General features: G+C 44.5%; 1 protein-coding gene across 6 annotated transcripts in view; it reads right to left on the bottom strand.

Annotated features, from left to right (window-relative positions):
* Positions 1-18,303, bottom strand: part of AMBRA1 (autophagy and beclin 1 regulator 1) — a 179,654-nt gene that overhangs the window by 22,163 nt on the left and 139,188 nt on the right. For all 6 annotated transcript variants that reach the window (XM_080643228.1, XM_080643224.1, XM_080643225.1 and 3 more), the window contains 2 exons: positions 12,933-13,121; positions 11,715-11,869 (listed from right to left, as the gene is read on the bottom strand). In XM_080643228.1, the coding sequence (XP_080499354.1) occupies positions 11,715-11,869; positions 12,933-13,121 (344 nt within the window). The remainder of the gene's footprint in view (positions 1-11,714; positions 11,870-12,932; positions 13,122-18,303) is intronic.

The following is an 18,303-nucleotide window of genomic DNA, read 5'->3' as shown; positions in this document are numbered from 1 at the left end:
AGGGAAGCAGTGAAAATGCGGCATCAAAGAAACAGATCACAAACGAAAGAAATGGAGGAAAACAAACGACTGGATATAGAATTCAAAACCACGGTTATAAGGCTTTTCAAGAATATCCTAGAAAAGGCCGATAAATATAACGAGACCCTCGAAGATATGAAAAAGGACCAACTAGAAATTAAACATACACTGACTGAAATAAAAAATATTATACAGAGACCCAACAACAGACTAGAGGAACACAAGAATCAAGTCAAAGAATTGAAATACAAAGAAGCAAAAAACACTCAACCGAAAAAGCAAAAATAAAAAAAAAAAATCCAAAATGTTGAAGATAGTGTAAGAAGACTCTGGGACAACTTCAAGCGTACCAACATCAGAATTATGGGTGTGCCAGAAGAAGAGAGAGAGCAAGATACTGAAAACCTATTTGAAGAAATAATGACCGAAAACTTCTCCCACCTGGTGAAAGAAATAGACTTACAAGTCCAGGAAGCGCACAGAACCCCAAACAAAAGGAATCCAAAGAGGACCACACCAAGACACATCATAATTAAAATGCCAAGAGCAGCCAAAACCGGTTTGGCTCAGTGGATAGAGCGTCGGCCTGCGGACTGAAAGGTCCCAGGTTCGATTCCGGTCAGGGGCATGTGACTTGGTTGCGGGCACATCCCCAGTAGGAGGTGTGCAAGAGGCAGCTGATCGATGTTTCTCTCTCATTGATGTTTCTGACTATCTATCCCTCTTCCTTCCTCTCTGTAAAAAATCAATAAAATATATTTTAAAAAAAAAATAAATAAATAAAATGCCAAGAGCAAAAAACAAAGAGAGAATCTTTAAGCAGCAAGAGAAAAACAGTTAATTACCTACAAGGGAGCACCCATACGACTGTCAGCTGATTTCTCAACAAAAACTATGCAGGCCAGACGGGAGTGGCAAGAAATTTTCAATGTGATGAATAGCAAGAACCTACAACCAAGATTACTCTACCCAGCAAAGCTATCATTCAGAATTGAAGGGCAGATAAAGAGCTTCACAGATAAGAAAAAGCTAAAGGAGTTCATCACCACCAAACCAGTATTATATGAAATGCTGAAAGGTATTCTTTAAGAAGAGGAGGAAGAAGAAAAAAGTAAAGATAAAAATTATGAACAACAAATACATATCTATCAACAAGTGAACCTAAAAATCAAGTGAATTAAAAACCTGAGGAACAGAATAATCTGGTGAATATAATAGAATCAGGGGCATAGAAAAGGAGTGGACTGATAACTCTCAGAGGGAAAGGGGTATGGAGGGTTCATGAAGAGACTGGACAAAAATCATACACCTATGGATGAGGACAGTGGGGGGAGGTAAGGGCAGAAGGTGGGGTGGGAACCGGGTGGAGGGGAGCTATGGGGGGAAAAAGGAGAAACAATTGTAATAATCTGAATAAAGATTTATTTAAAAAATAAATAAATAAATAAAATCTAAGTCTAAAAAAAAAAAGAACAGCTGTGGACTTCACTTAAAGGCAACCCAGATATATCAAGTAAGGGTTTCCTTAACACTGGTCAGGTGCCCTGAAGCTCCGTATGGGGACGAAGGATAAATCTGGTGGCCTGTCAAAAATTCCCTTTTCTCTCTGACAAAAGTGACACCCCATGAAGTTAGACCACCAAATTCCATTACACTGAAGGAGGAGTATCCCAGATGCTGATCGCTGGCAGAGTCCAGGGTTCACCTGTATTAGCTGCAGCTGTTTCCTGGTGTATGACAAATGCTGACAAAACCCCCTCCCCAAGCAGGCTATTCTCATTTCTGTCTAACATCTAGGAAGGAAATTGGAATCAATAGGCTAGAAGAAACCAATTTTTTATAGTCAATGCCATCAGCACGGCAACAGAAAATGAGTCAGGTCGCCAAGATCACTATGGTTCTATGGGTGTGGGAGAAGATAATTCTTCCACTTCTGGGGTCCAAGACAAGCTCATATACTACTGCCCCTCCATACCCTCAAACTCAGAGTTCCCAGATCAAAACTAAAGTGGTCTTGTTTTTTTAAAGATTTTTTTTAAAAAATATATTTTATTGATTTTTTACAGAGAGGAAAGGGAGAGGATAGATAGCTAGAAACATCGATGAGAGAGATACATCGATCAGCTGCCTCCTGCACACCCCCCACTGGGGACGTGCCCGCAACCAAGGTACATGCCCCTGACCGGAATCGAACCCGGGACCCTTCAGTCCGCAGGCCGACACTCTATCCACTGAGCCAAACCGGTTCCGGCAGTGGTCTTGTTTTTTGTTCAAAGATACAGGAAAAGAATGAGAAGCAGTCAGAGGAGTTCAGTGGGAAACCTTTCTCTCCATCCTTTTAAAATTTAGAGGAAAAATGTATTACCGCCCTCGTCAAGATACTTTATCTTCTACCTCGTGTCAATAAAGCTCAGACCATTAGTCCAAGCAGCAAACTGCACTGCTCAGATCAGCCCAGATAAGAAGCTAAAAGAAAAGACTTTGTGGTTACGTTGTTTACATTTGCAGATCGCATCATCTGTAAAGCTGGAACCTCACTATGTGGCAAGAGGTTGAGTGCAGTCAGCAGACCTCCCTTGTTTTAACTAAGACCATGGAGCTGCCTGGAAGGAGGGGACGATGGGAAATGGGCTGGAAGGGCCATGGGAGAAGGCGTGAGCCAAGGGGGCTTAGAGAAAGAAAAGGACTGTGTGGAAGAGAAATGCTTTCTGGGTAGTGATGGGAATCAAGGGAAGCTTTAAGCTTCTAGAGGGGTTACTAGAGGAGAATGAACTCTGTGAAGGAGGGAAAATCAATGGGAAGCAGGTGCTAAGAGACAGGTGGCCTTTCCTTTGGAAACGAATGGCTGCGCATCTTGTCACAGGCTGAGAAATGCACACACCTCAGTGTAGCCCGGAGGGCGGATGCTATGGTCACTTTTCCTTCCTTTCAAGCTCTTGATTTGCTTAGATTCATGAATTATTGGAGTTTCTCCACCCTCTAGGAAAATCTGATTGTTTTCCAGAAACTCTAATTTCTTTTCCTGGCTCCAAGCCTTCTTTATATTCTGCACTGGAGTTTAGAACTCACAGAATGTTGATTTTATAGTGGTTATTTTAAAACAAGAATCAGAATACTAAGTCACCTAATTCTCTCCTTTATTCAGTTGCAGCAGGAACAAATCTGCCTGATGACCCTTGTGCAAACTAAAGCACTCCTTGGAGTCTGTGGCCCTCGGTTGCTACTGACAAGGTGCTGTCGTTTCAAGCCAACCTCCTATGAGCTGTAAATTTTGTCTTATTCATTTGTTTCCCTCAAGGAGATCCCAAGGACAGTCAGAGGACAAGAATTTTCTTTTTCAATAGGCTTGATGGCCAAAAGCCACCCTTGGGCATCAGGATCAAACCACAGAGATTACTTCACCCGAGGAACTTACTTCTGTGCTAAATGAAATACTGAGGCCCTCGCTGCTCCCGGAACTCCTAGGAATGAAAATAATTACTTCTACCTGTTCCCACATCTCGGAGCACAGGACAAGTACTTGAACTTCCTCGGCTTTCAAATCTCAAAGGTAAAGGCCAAATGAGTAGCCGTTCTAGATAATTACCTTAGATAAGAGTCTTTCAATATATTTCAACATTCAATATATTTTGGAACAATTACAGGGCAAGATAAACATTAAAATACTTTCAGGTAGGTTCTCCTACCAATTCTTGAAAATATAAAAAATGTTTTGGCCGAAACCGGTTTGGCTCAGTGGATAGAGCATCAGCCTGCGGACTGAAGGGTCCCGGGTTCGATTCCGGTCAAGGGCACGTGCCTTGGTTGCGGGCACATCCCCAGTGGGAGGTGTGCAGGAGGCAGCTGATCGGTGTTTCTCTCTCATCGATGTTTCTAGCTCTCTGTCCCTCTCCCTTCCTCTCTGTAAAATATCAATAAAATATATTTTAAAAAAATGTATGCCTTTCACTTTTGAACCAGTCTACTGAGAACCTATTACCGCATTTCACTCGGACTAGAACCTGAGAAACTCACTGGTATTGGGCAGAATTGCGGAAATGAGAAAGACACATCCTATTTTCATAAGGATTTCTCATCTCAATACTTTTGTTCAGTCACTGTTTTCTGAGTCACATGCTAGGCACACTGATAGTGGTAGTGAGTAGGGATGTATGCTCATGTATGCACAAGAAATACATGGCACACAGATTTCAAAGCGACACGCGTTCCTGGGACAAACGAGAGTGCCTCCTGTGTTCAGTGCACAGTGAAGGCTGGGAACACAGCAGTGAAACCAGTGAGGAAGCCAGTCCCTTAACAGGCACACGCCCGAGGAGCAGGAGCAGGTCCCTTCTGTTCACTGCATTCCCAGACCTGGCAAAGTACCTGGCGTATGGCTGGGTTCACTAAAACTCTGTTGAGTGAAAAGAATAAAATGCAGTACAGTCTGAACTCTACTAAAAGACCATGGAGGAAAGACATTGTTGGAGTTGGAGGAATCTGTCATGGAAAAATCTGACTAAATTAATGACTTTGGTTGCAGCTCTAATGTTATTTTAAAATGTTCATCTTGCCCCCTTCCTTCTCTGACAAAATGCATCAGAGACATCCCTGACGTATCCCATACTCCTCCCTTCCCCACAATGTGCTAAAGAAAGGAACTTTTTGAGGATAGATGCTTTGTACCACATCTCAGAAGTCAACTTTAAGATAATTGCAGCGGAAGCAGCTTTTAATAAACTGACAGGCAGCTTTAAGAAAATTAATGAGGACAAAATCTTAGGAAGGAGTAAATCACTTGTGACAACAAAGCTGTCTCTTTTATCCTAATCTCCCCTTGAAGAAATAGTACCCTTCCAGGATACAAAAATAAAATTTATCTTCATTTTGGGTTTTTGCCACTCCGAGGCCAGTCAAGATTACGAGGCTTGGTTCCCTTAGATCAGTGGTCGGCAAACTGCGGCTCTCGAGCCACATGCGGCTCGCGAGCCGCGGTTTGCCGCTCTGTTGACTAATGAGTTTGCCGACCACTGTCTTAGATTTCTGGAGAATACTCTGGATTGAATTAGAGTTCTAGGGTTTGAAAATCAAATTTTTACAACCTCAGGAAGTATAAAAGATTGGATTATATCACAGGCTAAATTCAGGGCAAAGAGGGAACCACATTAAAGAATGGAGCTAAGCCAAAACCGGTTTGGCTCAGTGGATAGAGCGTCGGCCTGCGGACTGAAAGGTCCCGGGTTCGATTCCGGTCAAGGGCATGTACCTTGGTTGCGGGCACATCCCCAGTGGGAGGTGTGCAGGAGGCAGCTGATCGATGTTTCTCTCTCATCGATGTTTCTGACTCTCTATCCCTCTCTCTTCCTCTCTGTAAAAAATCAATAAAATATATTTAAAAAAAAAAAAAAAAAAAAAAAAAAGAACGGAGCTAGGACAGGCTAAAAGAGCCGAAACATGTTAGTCACATAAATGCTGGTCACTGCTGACAGCGCTGGACACCCATCCGGACCCAGAATCTAAGCTATAATACAGTTCTAATCTGAGCATTTTGGATATCAAGCCTTTATTGTGGTTCATTTTAATGAACAGTCATCACTAGGCTCCGTAAAGATGGCTGAGATATGGTATAAAAGAAAGAAAGCCAACTAATGTTTTTTAGTTAGCCGAGACACAGTCTCAGGTTTACTTCTTGTGGTGACACTAAGATGCCCTTTAGTAAGTATCATAGTGACATCTCCCATCCAAGGATAACAATGAGTTGAACATTGGAAAAAAGAACTCAAGAAATACTCCTTCAGATGGGGAAGGGCCTGGGAGAAAGATAAAGATACTGCTTCTTCTCACCTTTTAGCCAAAGCACCTCTGTATTCTGTAACACACAGGCAAACAGGCATGAGCTTGAAGAGCCTGAGTAAAGTCAAGTGTGGGCAGGTAAGAATTTTAATCAGAATTGGAAAGAGGTCTCACAGCGTTAGTCCTTAAAGAACCATCACATTAGGATGCTAGCTAGCATGATCCTAAATGCCTAGAATCCTTACCGCAGCAGGTACTCATAAATCTCTCAACCTCCTGGAAATACCTGAAAGATCTGGTTACTAGAAGCCATAGAAGTACACTAGGTGAGGTTCCAAAGACAGGGTAAGAGACAGGGCAAGCACAAAAAGGAAAAGGACAAAGCTAAATCGACAGGCAAGGTCTAACTAGAATACCCATGCAGTTTGTCCTCTGCAGTCATTTGGAGCAACTGGTAAAACAAGGATGGCTGGGACCCACCCCCAGAGCTTCTGATTCAGCAGGTCTCAGGTGGGCAGAGACTGCATTTCTGGCAAGCTCCCAGGTGATGCTGATGTGGTCCCAGAGGAACACACATTGAGAACTACAGCCCAGCTAGACGCAAGTAAGTTGTAGGTGTGTAAAAAATGGTAACAAAGCTGCTTTTTCTCCCTGCTGCCTAGGGCATGTTGAGGAAGAGAGGGATGCAGATCTCTAGAGCTAAAACTCTCTGGAGAGATGGCATACGAAACAGTCCAAGAACTCTTAGGGTCAAGAAGTGGGGGGAAAGGGAGTGAACAGGAAGAGAGAGAGGAGAAAAAAATAGGGGAGAGCCTGGCCGGTGTTGCTCAGTGGTTGAGTGTCGACTCATGCACCAAAAGGTCACTGGTTCCATTCCTGGCCAGGACACATGCCCGGATTGCGGGCTCCGTCCCCAGCAGGGGGCGTAAAAAAGGGGGGGAGGACGTGTAGGAGGAAGCCGATCAATGTTTCTGTCTCGCTCCCTCTCTCCTTTCCCCTCTTTCTAAAAATCAATAAGCTTTTTTTTTTTCTTAAATAGGGGGAGAGGAAGAAAGAAAGAGGGGATGAGAGAAAGGCCTTCTAACATCCACTCCAAACTAATGATCTATGTAGGTAAGTCGCTCAACACTTGAATACAATTTTACCGCATAGCCACAAAGAAAAAGCTTTAAACCAAATTGACCTCTCAGTATTTGAGGCTGTCTTCAAGAGCACAAAGCTGTTTCAAGGAGAAAGTAGAGCTAACCTACTTTCTATCCTAGAGCTTCTACTCCCACTCAAGTCAAAGGAAGTGTCCTGTTTATCACTCTGTCAATAAGATGAGCAGAGAGGAAAAGCAAATCCGCACTGGTGAGATCCAAGCAACCAGTGCCTCTTGGATCTACAGGGATTATGTAACCAGGGTCCTTTGCAGTTCGTATTAAACCACTTATATATGCCTACAGCCCCCACCTGTGAGAGGAATGCTCTATGCACCTGGGAGAAAGAGTACATACCACCTGTTAATTCCTGTGCTGAAAGCACTAATCCTTATTCTTGTGTGTTTTTTTGTTTTGTTTTTTAATCCTCACCCAAGGATATTTTTTCCCATTGATTTTAGAAAGAGTGGAAGAGAGAGGGAAAGACAGAGAGGAATATCGATGTGAGAGAAACACATCGATTGCCTCCTGCACACGCCCCAACCAGGGCCCGCCAGGGAGAAGTCTATAACCGAGTTATATGCCCTTGACGGGAATTGAATGTGGGACCCTTTGGTCCGCAGGCGGATGCTCTATCCACTGAGCCAAACCAGCTAGGGCTATTCTTGTTTTCTAGCTCAAAAGGACTCAGCATCTCCCCACCCCCACCCCTAGGTGCTGACTCTGCCTCCATTCCAGGGTAAAATAGCACTTATTACTGATAGAAACTGGAAGAACAGTTTGGTATATGGACTATTTCTGGTTTTGTCACTAATTTTTGTTATTATGCTTTCGCTTGGTTACAACCAAAGTTATTATAATGTGCAAGTTGCCAGTATTTCAGAAAATTAATTGCAGTTTTCTGTTACTATATTGTGTCTTGTTCCAATTAGAAAATGAAAGTGGAGAGGGAACACAAGCAGTTTAGTGTTTTGAGAATTTAGCAAAACTTTAGCTCAGCAATTCCTAAATTCCTAACTAAAAAGCAAAACAGAAATGAAAAAAAAAGCCCTCCCTGGCTCAACTGTTAGTGAGTCAGACAGAAAGTAAGACCCTGAATCACAGAGAGTAGCCTATCTGATCCCCAGGAGCCTCGAATGGACAGAGGGATGGGGGAAGACAAAGTATGTGCCTCGTCTTATTCTTCCTGACTTTCCAATCATACTAAAATTGGGAAGACTAACTTCAGTAAGCAGAGAAGGGAAATAGCAAAAGGACATGAGAGCCTAGAAACAGGATAAAAATTAAAATGACTCAACAGGGGAAGAAAAGAAGCCAGCACAGAGATATTCAAGGGCGAACTCTGGGAAGTAACAACAGCTGAGAAAAGATGGGAGGTGAAGCACGGACACCCAGAAAGCTACGAGTTTGGTAGGAAGTGGGACATATGTGCAACTGTGCCTGCAACAAAGTTAGCCAAAGGTGGTATCAAAGCACCACACACAAGACCGCAAGAAGTAAACCTGAGACTGTGTCTCTGCCTTGAAGAGGCTGAGGGCAGAAACCTAAAATGAAGACAGTAGTCATTAAGAACAGCAGTTCTCAAACTCAAGTGCATATCAGGATGATCTGGAAAGTTTGTTTTACAAAGACAAATTCCTGGGTCCCTCCCGCCCCATTCTTACCGATTTTAAGTCTGAAGTGGTGCCTGTGCAAGGACCCCATGTATTCTAATGCAGGTTGTCCAAGTAGCAGAGTTTACAAGCACTGACCCAGGGGTCTGAAGACCTGCTTAGAATAAATGTGCCAAGACTAATAGTGATTAGCAATTCATTTTCAGAAGAGGTTTCATATGGGATTGTGTAACAGATCATCTCTTGGGGAGAGATGTCACTTAGTGGGAATTACAATAAGTCAGTGCTCTGGAGGACCTTCTCTCAGGAATGTCTGTGGCCCAATAAGCTCACCTCTCTGAACATATTACCACAGTGAATTCCAAGAGGCAACATCAAAGAGAAGGAGAATTCTGGGTAGAGAAGCTCTAGGACAAGCCCATTACCCACAAAAGCATTCCTTCAAGGACAGAGCTTGACATTACAGATGGAGACACCAACCTATACTTACCTGTGCAAAGAGGGAGATGCTCTACTGTCCCATTAAACCCTTGCTCCCTGTTCTCAGACAAAAGTGCAGAAAAGATGGTAGTACAGCACAGCTATCCAAAAAAGCTGGCATCTTCCTTCCACCAGTGAATGAATTCAGGGACATTTGCCGAGTGCTTTGGTGCCTTTGGACGTTAAGGGGCAACCAAGACCTGGAAAACCAGAAACCTTTCTGTAGCCCGGGGCTTTCACAGTCAGACTGGTGGACAGGTGACTAAAACCTTGTTGGGAAGCCTGGACCCTGTCTCTTGGGTGAGAGGAATACATCCCAAATGGGAGCTTTCTAGTTACTTCAGCTCCCTCTCCTAAGCAGCAGATGGTGCCTATTGAGAATCAAGAAAGCCTCGCTGGGAGGCCTGAAAAATAGCTCTTGTCACGAGGCACGCAGCAGCTGGCTAGTTGCCTTGAGCCCCTTAGCAGGACAGCAGTGAATTACCGCATCTCCTCAGCAGACTTCTCCAACTGCACTCCCTGAGCTGCCAGCTCCATATGTGACAACATCTTGGCTCCCACTCTGTAGCTGTTTGCCCTTAGCCAGGAGTTGGGCAGAAGCCCTGGCTTCCGGAAGAGACTGGAGATGTCCATTAGTGTTGACGAAATCAGATCCTGTCTCTTGATGATTATAAACAATTATTCCCTAATTAGGCAGGGTTAGAAGAACAGCTGTTGGGACCAGGATTCTAGGTGGTAAAAAGCAGACACCAGGTATTTTGACCATCCAAATATAAGATAAGCAAAAAAGAACATTTAAACTAAAATTCAACTCCATCCTCAAATATCTAGATAAGAAAATAAACTTGATGAAGCCCCCTCCTGATCACTCAATGTCAAATATTTGTTTATATGGAATCCAAGAATCAGAACTCCTGTCATTATGATGCCAAGAGTAGAGAGGACACTTTTCTTGAGACTCTCTCATTCATTGTTTCTCCTAAATGACAGGTTCCCTATTAGGTACGCAGACTAAAGAAAAAACAGACAAGTTCTCTGTTCTCAAGGAGTTCACAGCTGAGAGGAGAGTAACATGGAAACAAATAATTGCAGTGTGGTACGATGAGTGTTACCATGAGTGTGTCTACTAGGTATGGTGGTGGCACAAGGAGTGATCAATTCTGTTTAGGAAGGTTCCACAGAAAGGGAAGAGCTTGTGGGCAACTGGATTTGAGGGAGAAGAGAGCATTCCAGGTAAAGGCACACTAGCAAGAAAGAGCCTTATTAAATTCAGGTGCTTGGAAAGGGGCTCAACAGAGCTAAATAGAAGGTCCCTATAGGAACCAGAGGGAGAAGAGAGAAGATAGAGACCAGAATGGAGGCCACCTCGCGAAACCGGTTTGGCTCAGTGGATAGAGCGTCGGCCTGCGGACTGAAGGGTCCCGGGTTCGATTCCGGTCAAGGGCATGTACCTTGGTTGCGGGCACATCCCCAGTGGGAGGTGTACAGGAGGCAGCTGATCGATGTTTCTCATCGATGTTTCTAGCTCTCTATCCCTCTCCCTTCCTCTCTGTAAAATATCAATAAAATATATTAAAAAAAAAAAAAGAATGGAGGCCACCTCAACATATAATGGGTCTAATCCAGGGGTGGGCAAACGTTTTGACTCCAGGGTCACAATGGGTTCTTAAACTGGACCGGAGGGCTGAAACAAAAGCATGGATGGAGTGTTTGTGTGAACTAATATAAATTCAAAGTAAAGGAGCGGAGGGGAGAGCAAGAGAACCGGATCCGGCCCACGGGCTGTAGTTTGCCCAAGGCTGGTCTAATCTCTAGTTTTTTTTCTTTAGAACAAATGCTTCCCATTCCAGGCATTTGTAAGCATAGCATTAAATGAGGGGCCTGGGGGATATGCCCCTAAGGAGCTTATGCTAAGCCTTCCTGGGTGGATTAAACATACTCACCACACAAAACAATACATAAACAAGTGCATAAAACTATAAATGGCACAGCACAAAGTGCTAAGGGAATCCACAGGTTCTTAACTTGAGACAGAGCTTAAATACCATTTAGTCAGAGAACTGTTCCAATGCTTGACTCCCCTTGACAGAACCCTGGTCAAATGAGCCACCATGGGATGTGGAAGCTCAGTCAGAAACTAGTCTAGTTGAGTCCAGAAAGCTTAGAAGGGATCCACCTCTGACAAGGAAGGGTCCTAAATAGGACCTTCCTCTGCTACTGAAATGGCAGGGCAGTTAAGAGCACAGCAGCTGCCCAAAGTCCTCATCGTGATTACAATCCACAGAAAGAACATTTCATAGGTGTATTTTTATTGCTTGATTTCTAAAAAAAAAAAAAGGAAAAAATGAGTTTTAAGTAGGCTAAATATATCACTGGGATCTTTATGTATCTCCACTAAAGGTCTCATGTGGAGGCAAGGAAGTATTCAGTTTGGTCTTTATCCAAAAATGCTTTCCAGCCTCTGGGGAACCCAGCTCATGAGCTAGGGTGTGAGAAAGCTCCTGCCCTTTAATATTCCACAGCTTCCAATGGTAAAGCCTGTTGGTCATGCACGGGCCGACTGTAGCCTTTCCTTATGTCTTAGGAGCGTATCTCTGGTCCTGGCTCGGAGATCGCCCCATTGTCCTTCATTCCCCTGCCAAGCCTAGAAGAGCTGCCATACAGCAGAAGCACAAGCAATGACACTCACCCGCATGGAGGTCTCGCCACCATGGGCCTGTTGCAGCCTGAAGACCTGGGCCACCATGTGCTCTGTGGAGGGGTGCAGCAGGATCCTTCGTGAGGCCAAGCCCACCATTACGTACCGGCCCATTGGGGACAGGCTCACAGAAATGGCATTGGGACCTGAGGGCCAAGAAAAGAGAGAACCATTTCCCAGAATTCTTGCTATTACAAGGAAATAATTTTTCCTCTTAATCTTTTCTCTTTTTCTCCAGCCTTCATCTTCATTTGGTCATTATGGGGTTAACACATAGGACTGTGGTGAGGATTATAATGTAAAGTACCGATTATAATGTCTGACATATAGAAAGTACTTAATAAATGTTAACCATTATATGGAACCCATAACATTCACATTTTTAAAAAATATATTTTATTGATTTTTTTACAGAAAGGAAGGGAGAGGGGGAGAGAGCTAGAAACATCGATGAGAAACATCAATCAGCTGCCTCCTGCACACCTCCTACTGGGGATGTGCCCACAACCAAGGTACATGCCCTTGACCGGAATCAAACCTGGGACCCTTGAGTCCGCAGGCCGACGCTCTATCCACAGAGCCAAACCAGTTAGGGCCAGATTCACATTTTTTTAAAAACTGATATCATACTTTAAATACTATTTAGAAATCTATTTTTTTCACTTCACACATTATGAACATTTTCCATAATTAAATATTCTGTAAGAACATTTTAAAGGCTGAATGGTATTCTGTCCTATCAATGCACATCACTTACTTAAGCAACTCTTCCCAATTTCACATTTTTTTCTATGATAAATAATAGTACTGTGAATATCATTGTATATAAAAGTTTGTACAGTTTTCTTATTATTTCCTTAGAAGTGAAATTACTGGATCAGAGAGAAAATACATTTTGGGGGCTTTTAATACACAATGCCAAACTGCCTTATAGTTTATGAGTGTGCCCACTTCCCAAGCCATGACCAAAGTTCCTCCCTTCCTCCTGGCCATCACAATAGAAGCATATCACTGATGTATTGTGGTGGGGAGGCCTCTTATTCTGAGATTCTTTGGCAATGCTACCAGGCAGGACTCCTGCAAAGCAATCTTCCTCTGGTCTGTGCCCCAGTGAAGACCATTACTCCCACCTAAACCATGCCTCCCCTAGGAATGCTCATGCCAAGGTACCAGCATCCCTGTCACTAGGTTGGGCTTCCTATCCCTTACCAAATCGCTTGGTGTAGAGCATTTCACCCAAGTTGTGGGGGGCCAAGGAGTACACTGCCAGGATGCCTTCATCGGGAAAGCCCCTTTGGCTGCTAGGGATGAAAGCTGCCAGGAGTTGGCCATCTGCAGAAATGTCACAGCTGGCATCATTGTAGATCTTGCAGTTCTGTACCAGCACATTCACGGAGGCTGCATCAAAGAAAGAAAAGAGGGTAAAAGTGTTTGTAGTTGATGGTATGAAAATTCTGGGCCAAGCCCTGGCCAGTGTGGTTCCGTTGTTTGAGATCGCTGGTCAGGGCACATGCCTGGAATGTGGCCTCGATCCCCAGTAGGGGGCATGCAGGAGGCAGCCCATCCATGTTTCTTTCTCACACAGATGTTTCTCTCTCCCCCGCCCTTCTTCTCTCTCTAAATCAATAAAAATGTATTTTAAAAATATTTCTGGTCCAAGTAATTTGGGGGTCTTTGTAAGGGCCTGAACCCTCTCTAGAAATGCTAAAAGCTGCTTAATCAAACTCAAATGTCATTAACAAGTAACACTAGAGACAGGAAAGAGATGTCTTCTCTACCACTTTAATATGAAACTTCAGATAGTTAACACAACCACAATCACCTGCTGAGTCTTAGTTCACAGTTAGGAAACATCATTTGAGAGATCAGATAAGGAAAAAGTTATTATAAATTGTTCCTGGAGAGCCACTCAGCAGCTGTTATAGTCCAAAAGGTCAAAACCAGGATGAATGAAATGCAAACCCACTGACTCCAGGAAAAAGGTGATACAGGTAAACTTCCTTGGGGTGCGACTCCTATTCACACATGCTTTGTGACCTTGAAGAAGGAAGTCATTTCACAAGTTTGTGTCTTACTTTATCATTTAAGAGAAGTGGAACATTTATAGACACCAATCTTCTGAATAGCCCCTTGCTAATACTAATACCTAATTCCACAAGTGAAGATAAAGAGAAACAAAGCCAATATCCATGGGCAGCCCCAGTCCGCACTTGGCAGTTACTGAGAATTACATGTGGGTCCACCAGGCAGCAAGCTTGAGTGTGAGTGTGTGTGTGTGTGTGTGTGTGTGTGTAAGAGGGTGTGAGTTGGAGGAATGTCTGCAGGTGGAGAATCTGCTCTGCACGAGCAGACTATGCCTATAGTTTTGTTTTGGTTTTCATTTGAATCTTTCTCCAATTCCCCACCAGGAAGAAGTGGCTTACCCTTGAGGTGTGCCTGGAACCAGAGTGCCCACATCATGGCACAAGCAAAACAGCACAACACATCCAAAGGGACCAAGCTGCTTTGGGCTTTGTCTCATTTAGGTCTATTTTATATGCACATGCAGAGAGACTTTACTCTTCTTATTCAAAGATTACTTGGATGTCCGCTGTCAGAGCATTATGGTTAAAGGGAAAAAAGAAAGAAGAAAGAAAGCCAAGCTCAGCTGCCCTCATCAGATTCCAGGTGATCTAGTCCAGTAAGCCAAAAGACATGACCTGGGAGGTCAAGGGCAAGTTTCACCACAAAATTACCTTAAGGAAAACAAAACAGAAATACTTTTCAGGGGCCTTGAAGCTTATGAAATCAGGGACTCAGATAAAACTAAAACTCTATATTCATCCCCCTTTTCCTGTGTTACTAATGAAACAAGAGATGACAGAGTAGATCAAAAAAGACATCTGAACACATTGATCAGGCTATTGTGCCAATTCTCTGGGGCTGACACCAACAGCACCATTACGCATAAAACTGAGGAGGGACCACAAGGATGGTTCTGTTTGCTAACTAATAAAATAATGACATCCAAATACTCACTGCCACCATTAGGGCTCTGTACTGCTCATCTTCCAACCACCATCTGCTCTAGCCTGCATGGCTAGATTTATCTAGTTAGCACTGAGGCGGTCTGCTCCTTATGCAGGGTCCCAAGCCTGTTGCCAAAAAGATGACAATCTCCTCCTCCTTCTCTGGATTGACACACATTCCATTTGGGGATACAGAACCAAAGGAACAGTGGGCAACTTCAGAAGTGTAACCGTCTCGGTTTTCTAACCTTGATGTTGGCACAACTCTTAGAAAGATAAAAAACTGACAATTTACATTATAACCATAAAAAGCAGGACGAGAAGCAAAGTAAAGAAATCATAAATATTAAGTAGGACATGAAAATAAATAGGGAAAGAGATAGGATGCTGTGGACTTTAAGACAGCTTTGCAGTTACTATTTTATCCACATAAAAATGCATTGTGGGTATTTTATGAAAGTAGGCTTTTCTATTTGTGTGTTAACCGACAATTCAGTCAAACAGACAGAGCCTATGATGACCCTCAAAACGCACTACCAACATAAAAGGAGCATTAACTGCTTACTCCCATATTAATTTCTATGAGGGGCCAGGAATGGAGAGGAAAGTACGAGTAAGGTTTTCCTTCTTCTGGAAAGCTTGCTTTAGGTCCATGAAAAACGGCATATAGACAAAAAGCAGTTTGTGAGCCTCAAATCCAAGCCACTTTGTTTGTGTTTGTACTATATTATGATGATTCCAAGTCAATGGCCATCTTGCAAATTCTGTCCCCCTCCACGCAACTCCATCCAATTTCACAACTGCTCCCCCTAACAGCAGTGAGCTTACAGACAGATTTACAAATTAAAAATGAAAAGAGAATGCTGAAAACTAAAACAGAACTTCTCCAACAGCATGCTGTGTTTCAGAAACTGTGCACGCTTTCACTTCTACCCTAATGAAGGGATGTGGAAGGCGCACAGTGATTTGGTAGCTTCATTTCAGTGAGCACTGGGTGGTGTGTTTACAACTTCATTTTTATTTCAAAGCTCCAATTAGCAACTTACATTTGTTGCTTGCTGTCTATTAATTTCCCACATGGGAATGGAAATGCTCAGTGACCATGGTGAGTGGTCAATGCTGCAGTTTACTGGTGCAGCTTCTCAGGAGGCTGACATTTTGATGAGTTAATTCATATAAGGAGAGATGTCTCAAATCTGTTGCTAGTTTTCTTGGGCCATAGAAAGAAATGCACTAACGACAAGGATAACTCATCCTTTTTAGACTCAATAATAACGTAAACAGGTAGAGAAAAAGGTGAAGTGAAATGTAGCCCAAGACACTGGCAACCACACACCATTGTAAATCTTTGTTCTGCTCGCTGACTTGCCTTACCACACAGTGGGTCTCAAGCGCCAACCTGCCTCAGAATCATCTGGAAGGCTTGTTTAAAACAGTATCAGGGTAAGGACTGAGAATTTGCATTTCTAACAATTTTCCAGGTGTCCCTGATGCTGGTTTGGAGCCATACTTGAAAATTGCTACCTTACCAACAGTCCTTGATCCCTGAGCTGTAGCACCAGCAACCTGCCTGCACTTAAAGAAAAACACATGTGAGGAACAATGATGGAGCAGTCAGCTGTGAAGCAGAGAATGGAAATAAAGGCTAGAAAGAAAGGCTTTTTCAAATCAAAACTGCTTCAGAGCTTCAGGGGGGCAGCTCCAGGGGGAGAAAAAAAAAACGATGCAGAAGACAGCAGGAAGCCACCATGTTCCAGACTCTGCAATGTAATCTTCTCCTAATTATAAGTGATTTCCAAGTGAAAATGCCCTAGCAGGGAATGGGAGGGGTTAGAAGTGCTGATGGTGGAGAAGCAGATGGCTCTACCTTCCTATCAGCTCCATAAATTATAAACAAACACCTTTTACAAAGATGGATTTGTAGCCTGTTGCTGGTCGGCCAGATGAGGCCATGGGAGTGATTAGCAATTGCAGTGCTTTTACAAATGCATTAGACACTATCCAAAGGGTTTAAACCAGCAGGAAAATTTCCTTTGGGCTATCTCTGAGCCCCTCCTATCTATCCTATATAATAAAGAGGTAATATGCAAATTAACCATCATGCCATCACAAGGTGGCTGCACCCACAGTGGAGGCTGGGGTTTCTGTAACACAAGATGGCTGCGCCCACAGTGGAGGCGGAGTTCCCATAACAAGCGATCAGCAGGGACCTGAGACTGCATGAAGCCAGGCGGGTCAGGACACCTGAGGCTGTGCCCCCCGCCCAGTGGGGCTTGACTGGGGACCTCAGGTCGCACCCACTGCCCCGGCTCGGGCCGGAGACCTCAGGCCGCACCCCCAACCCAGCAGGGCTTGACGGGGGATCTAGGCCATGCCCTCCACCCCGGTGCCAGGCCAGGGGACCTCAGGGCGTGCCCCCAGCCCCGGTGCTGGCCCAGGGGACCTCAGGCTGTGCCCCCCTCCTGGTGGGGCTTGACGGAGAACCTCAAGGCACGCCCCCACCCCAGTGCCGGGCCGGGGGACCTCAGGCCACACTCCCCGCCCAGTGGGGCTTGACGGGGGACCTCAGGCCGCGCCTCCCTACCCCGGTGCTGGGCTGGGGGACCTGAGGCTGTGCCCCCCACCCGGCATGCGCCGGGGGACCTGAGGCTGCACCCCCTGCCTGGTGGGGCTTGATGGGGGTGGGGCCGGCCGGGTCTGGGTCTCTTGCGATTTCAGGGCACACACAGGTGGGTGGGGACTTGACTCTGGGACCTGCAGCATGCCCCAGACTCTGACAGGAGGAAGATTTTCATATATAATTTACTAATTTTCTTTCATCTCTGACACTTCTATTATAGAGAAAGGGCAAATAACAATATTAAAATATTTTCTCTAATTCCCTTTTTTATTTTTTAAAAATATATTTCATGGATTTTTTATTTATTTTTTTACAGAGAGGAAGGGAGAGAGATAGAGAGTTAGAAACATCAATGAGAGAGAAACATCGATCAACTGCTTCCTGCACACCCCCTTTTGGGGATGTGCCCGCAACCAAGGTACATGCCCTTGACTGGAATTGAACCTGGAACCCTTCAGTCCACAGGCCGATGCTCTATCCACTGAGCCAAACCAGTTAGGGCTAATTCTCTTTTAATGCGCATGAATTCCGTGCACCAGGCTACTAGTCCAACCTAATAAAGACGTATGTGCAAATTGACCATAACTCTGCAACAAAGATGGTGGCACCCACAGCCAATAAGGAGAGAATATGCAAATTGACGCGACAAGGCAAGAGGTGTAAGGCAGCTCTGGGCCGGAGCGAAGGTGGTGACAGCAGCGAGGGGAAGGAAGGCCTATTCTTGCACAAATCTTCGTGCATCGGGCCTCTAGTCTATATATATAAGTGACCGGAACGACCGGTCCCTATGACACACACTGACCACCAGGGGGCAGACGCTCAACGCAGGAGCTGCCCCCAGCCCACAGGCCTTGATCACCAATGGGGCCTGCCGGCAACCTCCTGGTCCTTCCCCCGGGCCAGCAGGTCCCGATCACCGGGGACAGGGAACTGGGGATGGGTAGTGGCAGAC

The sequence above is a fragment of the Plecotus auritus genome, assembly GCF_963455305.1.
Source record: "Plecotus auritus genome assembly, chromosome: 9".
NCBI classification, from domain to species: Eukaryota; Metazoa; Chordata; class Mammalia; order Chiroptera; family Vespertilionidae; genus Plecotus; species Plecotus auritus.
This window is presented reverse-complemented; position numbering and strand designations above follow the sequence as displayed.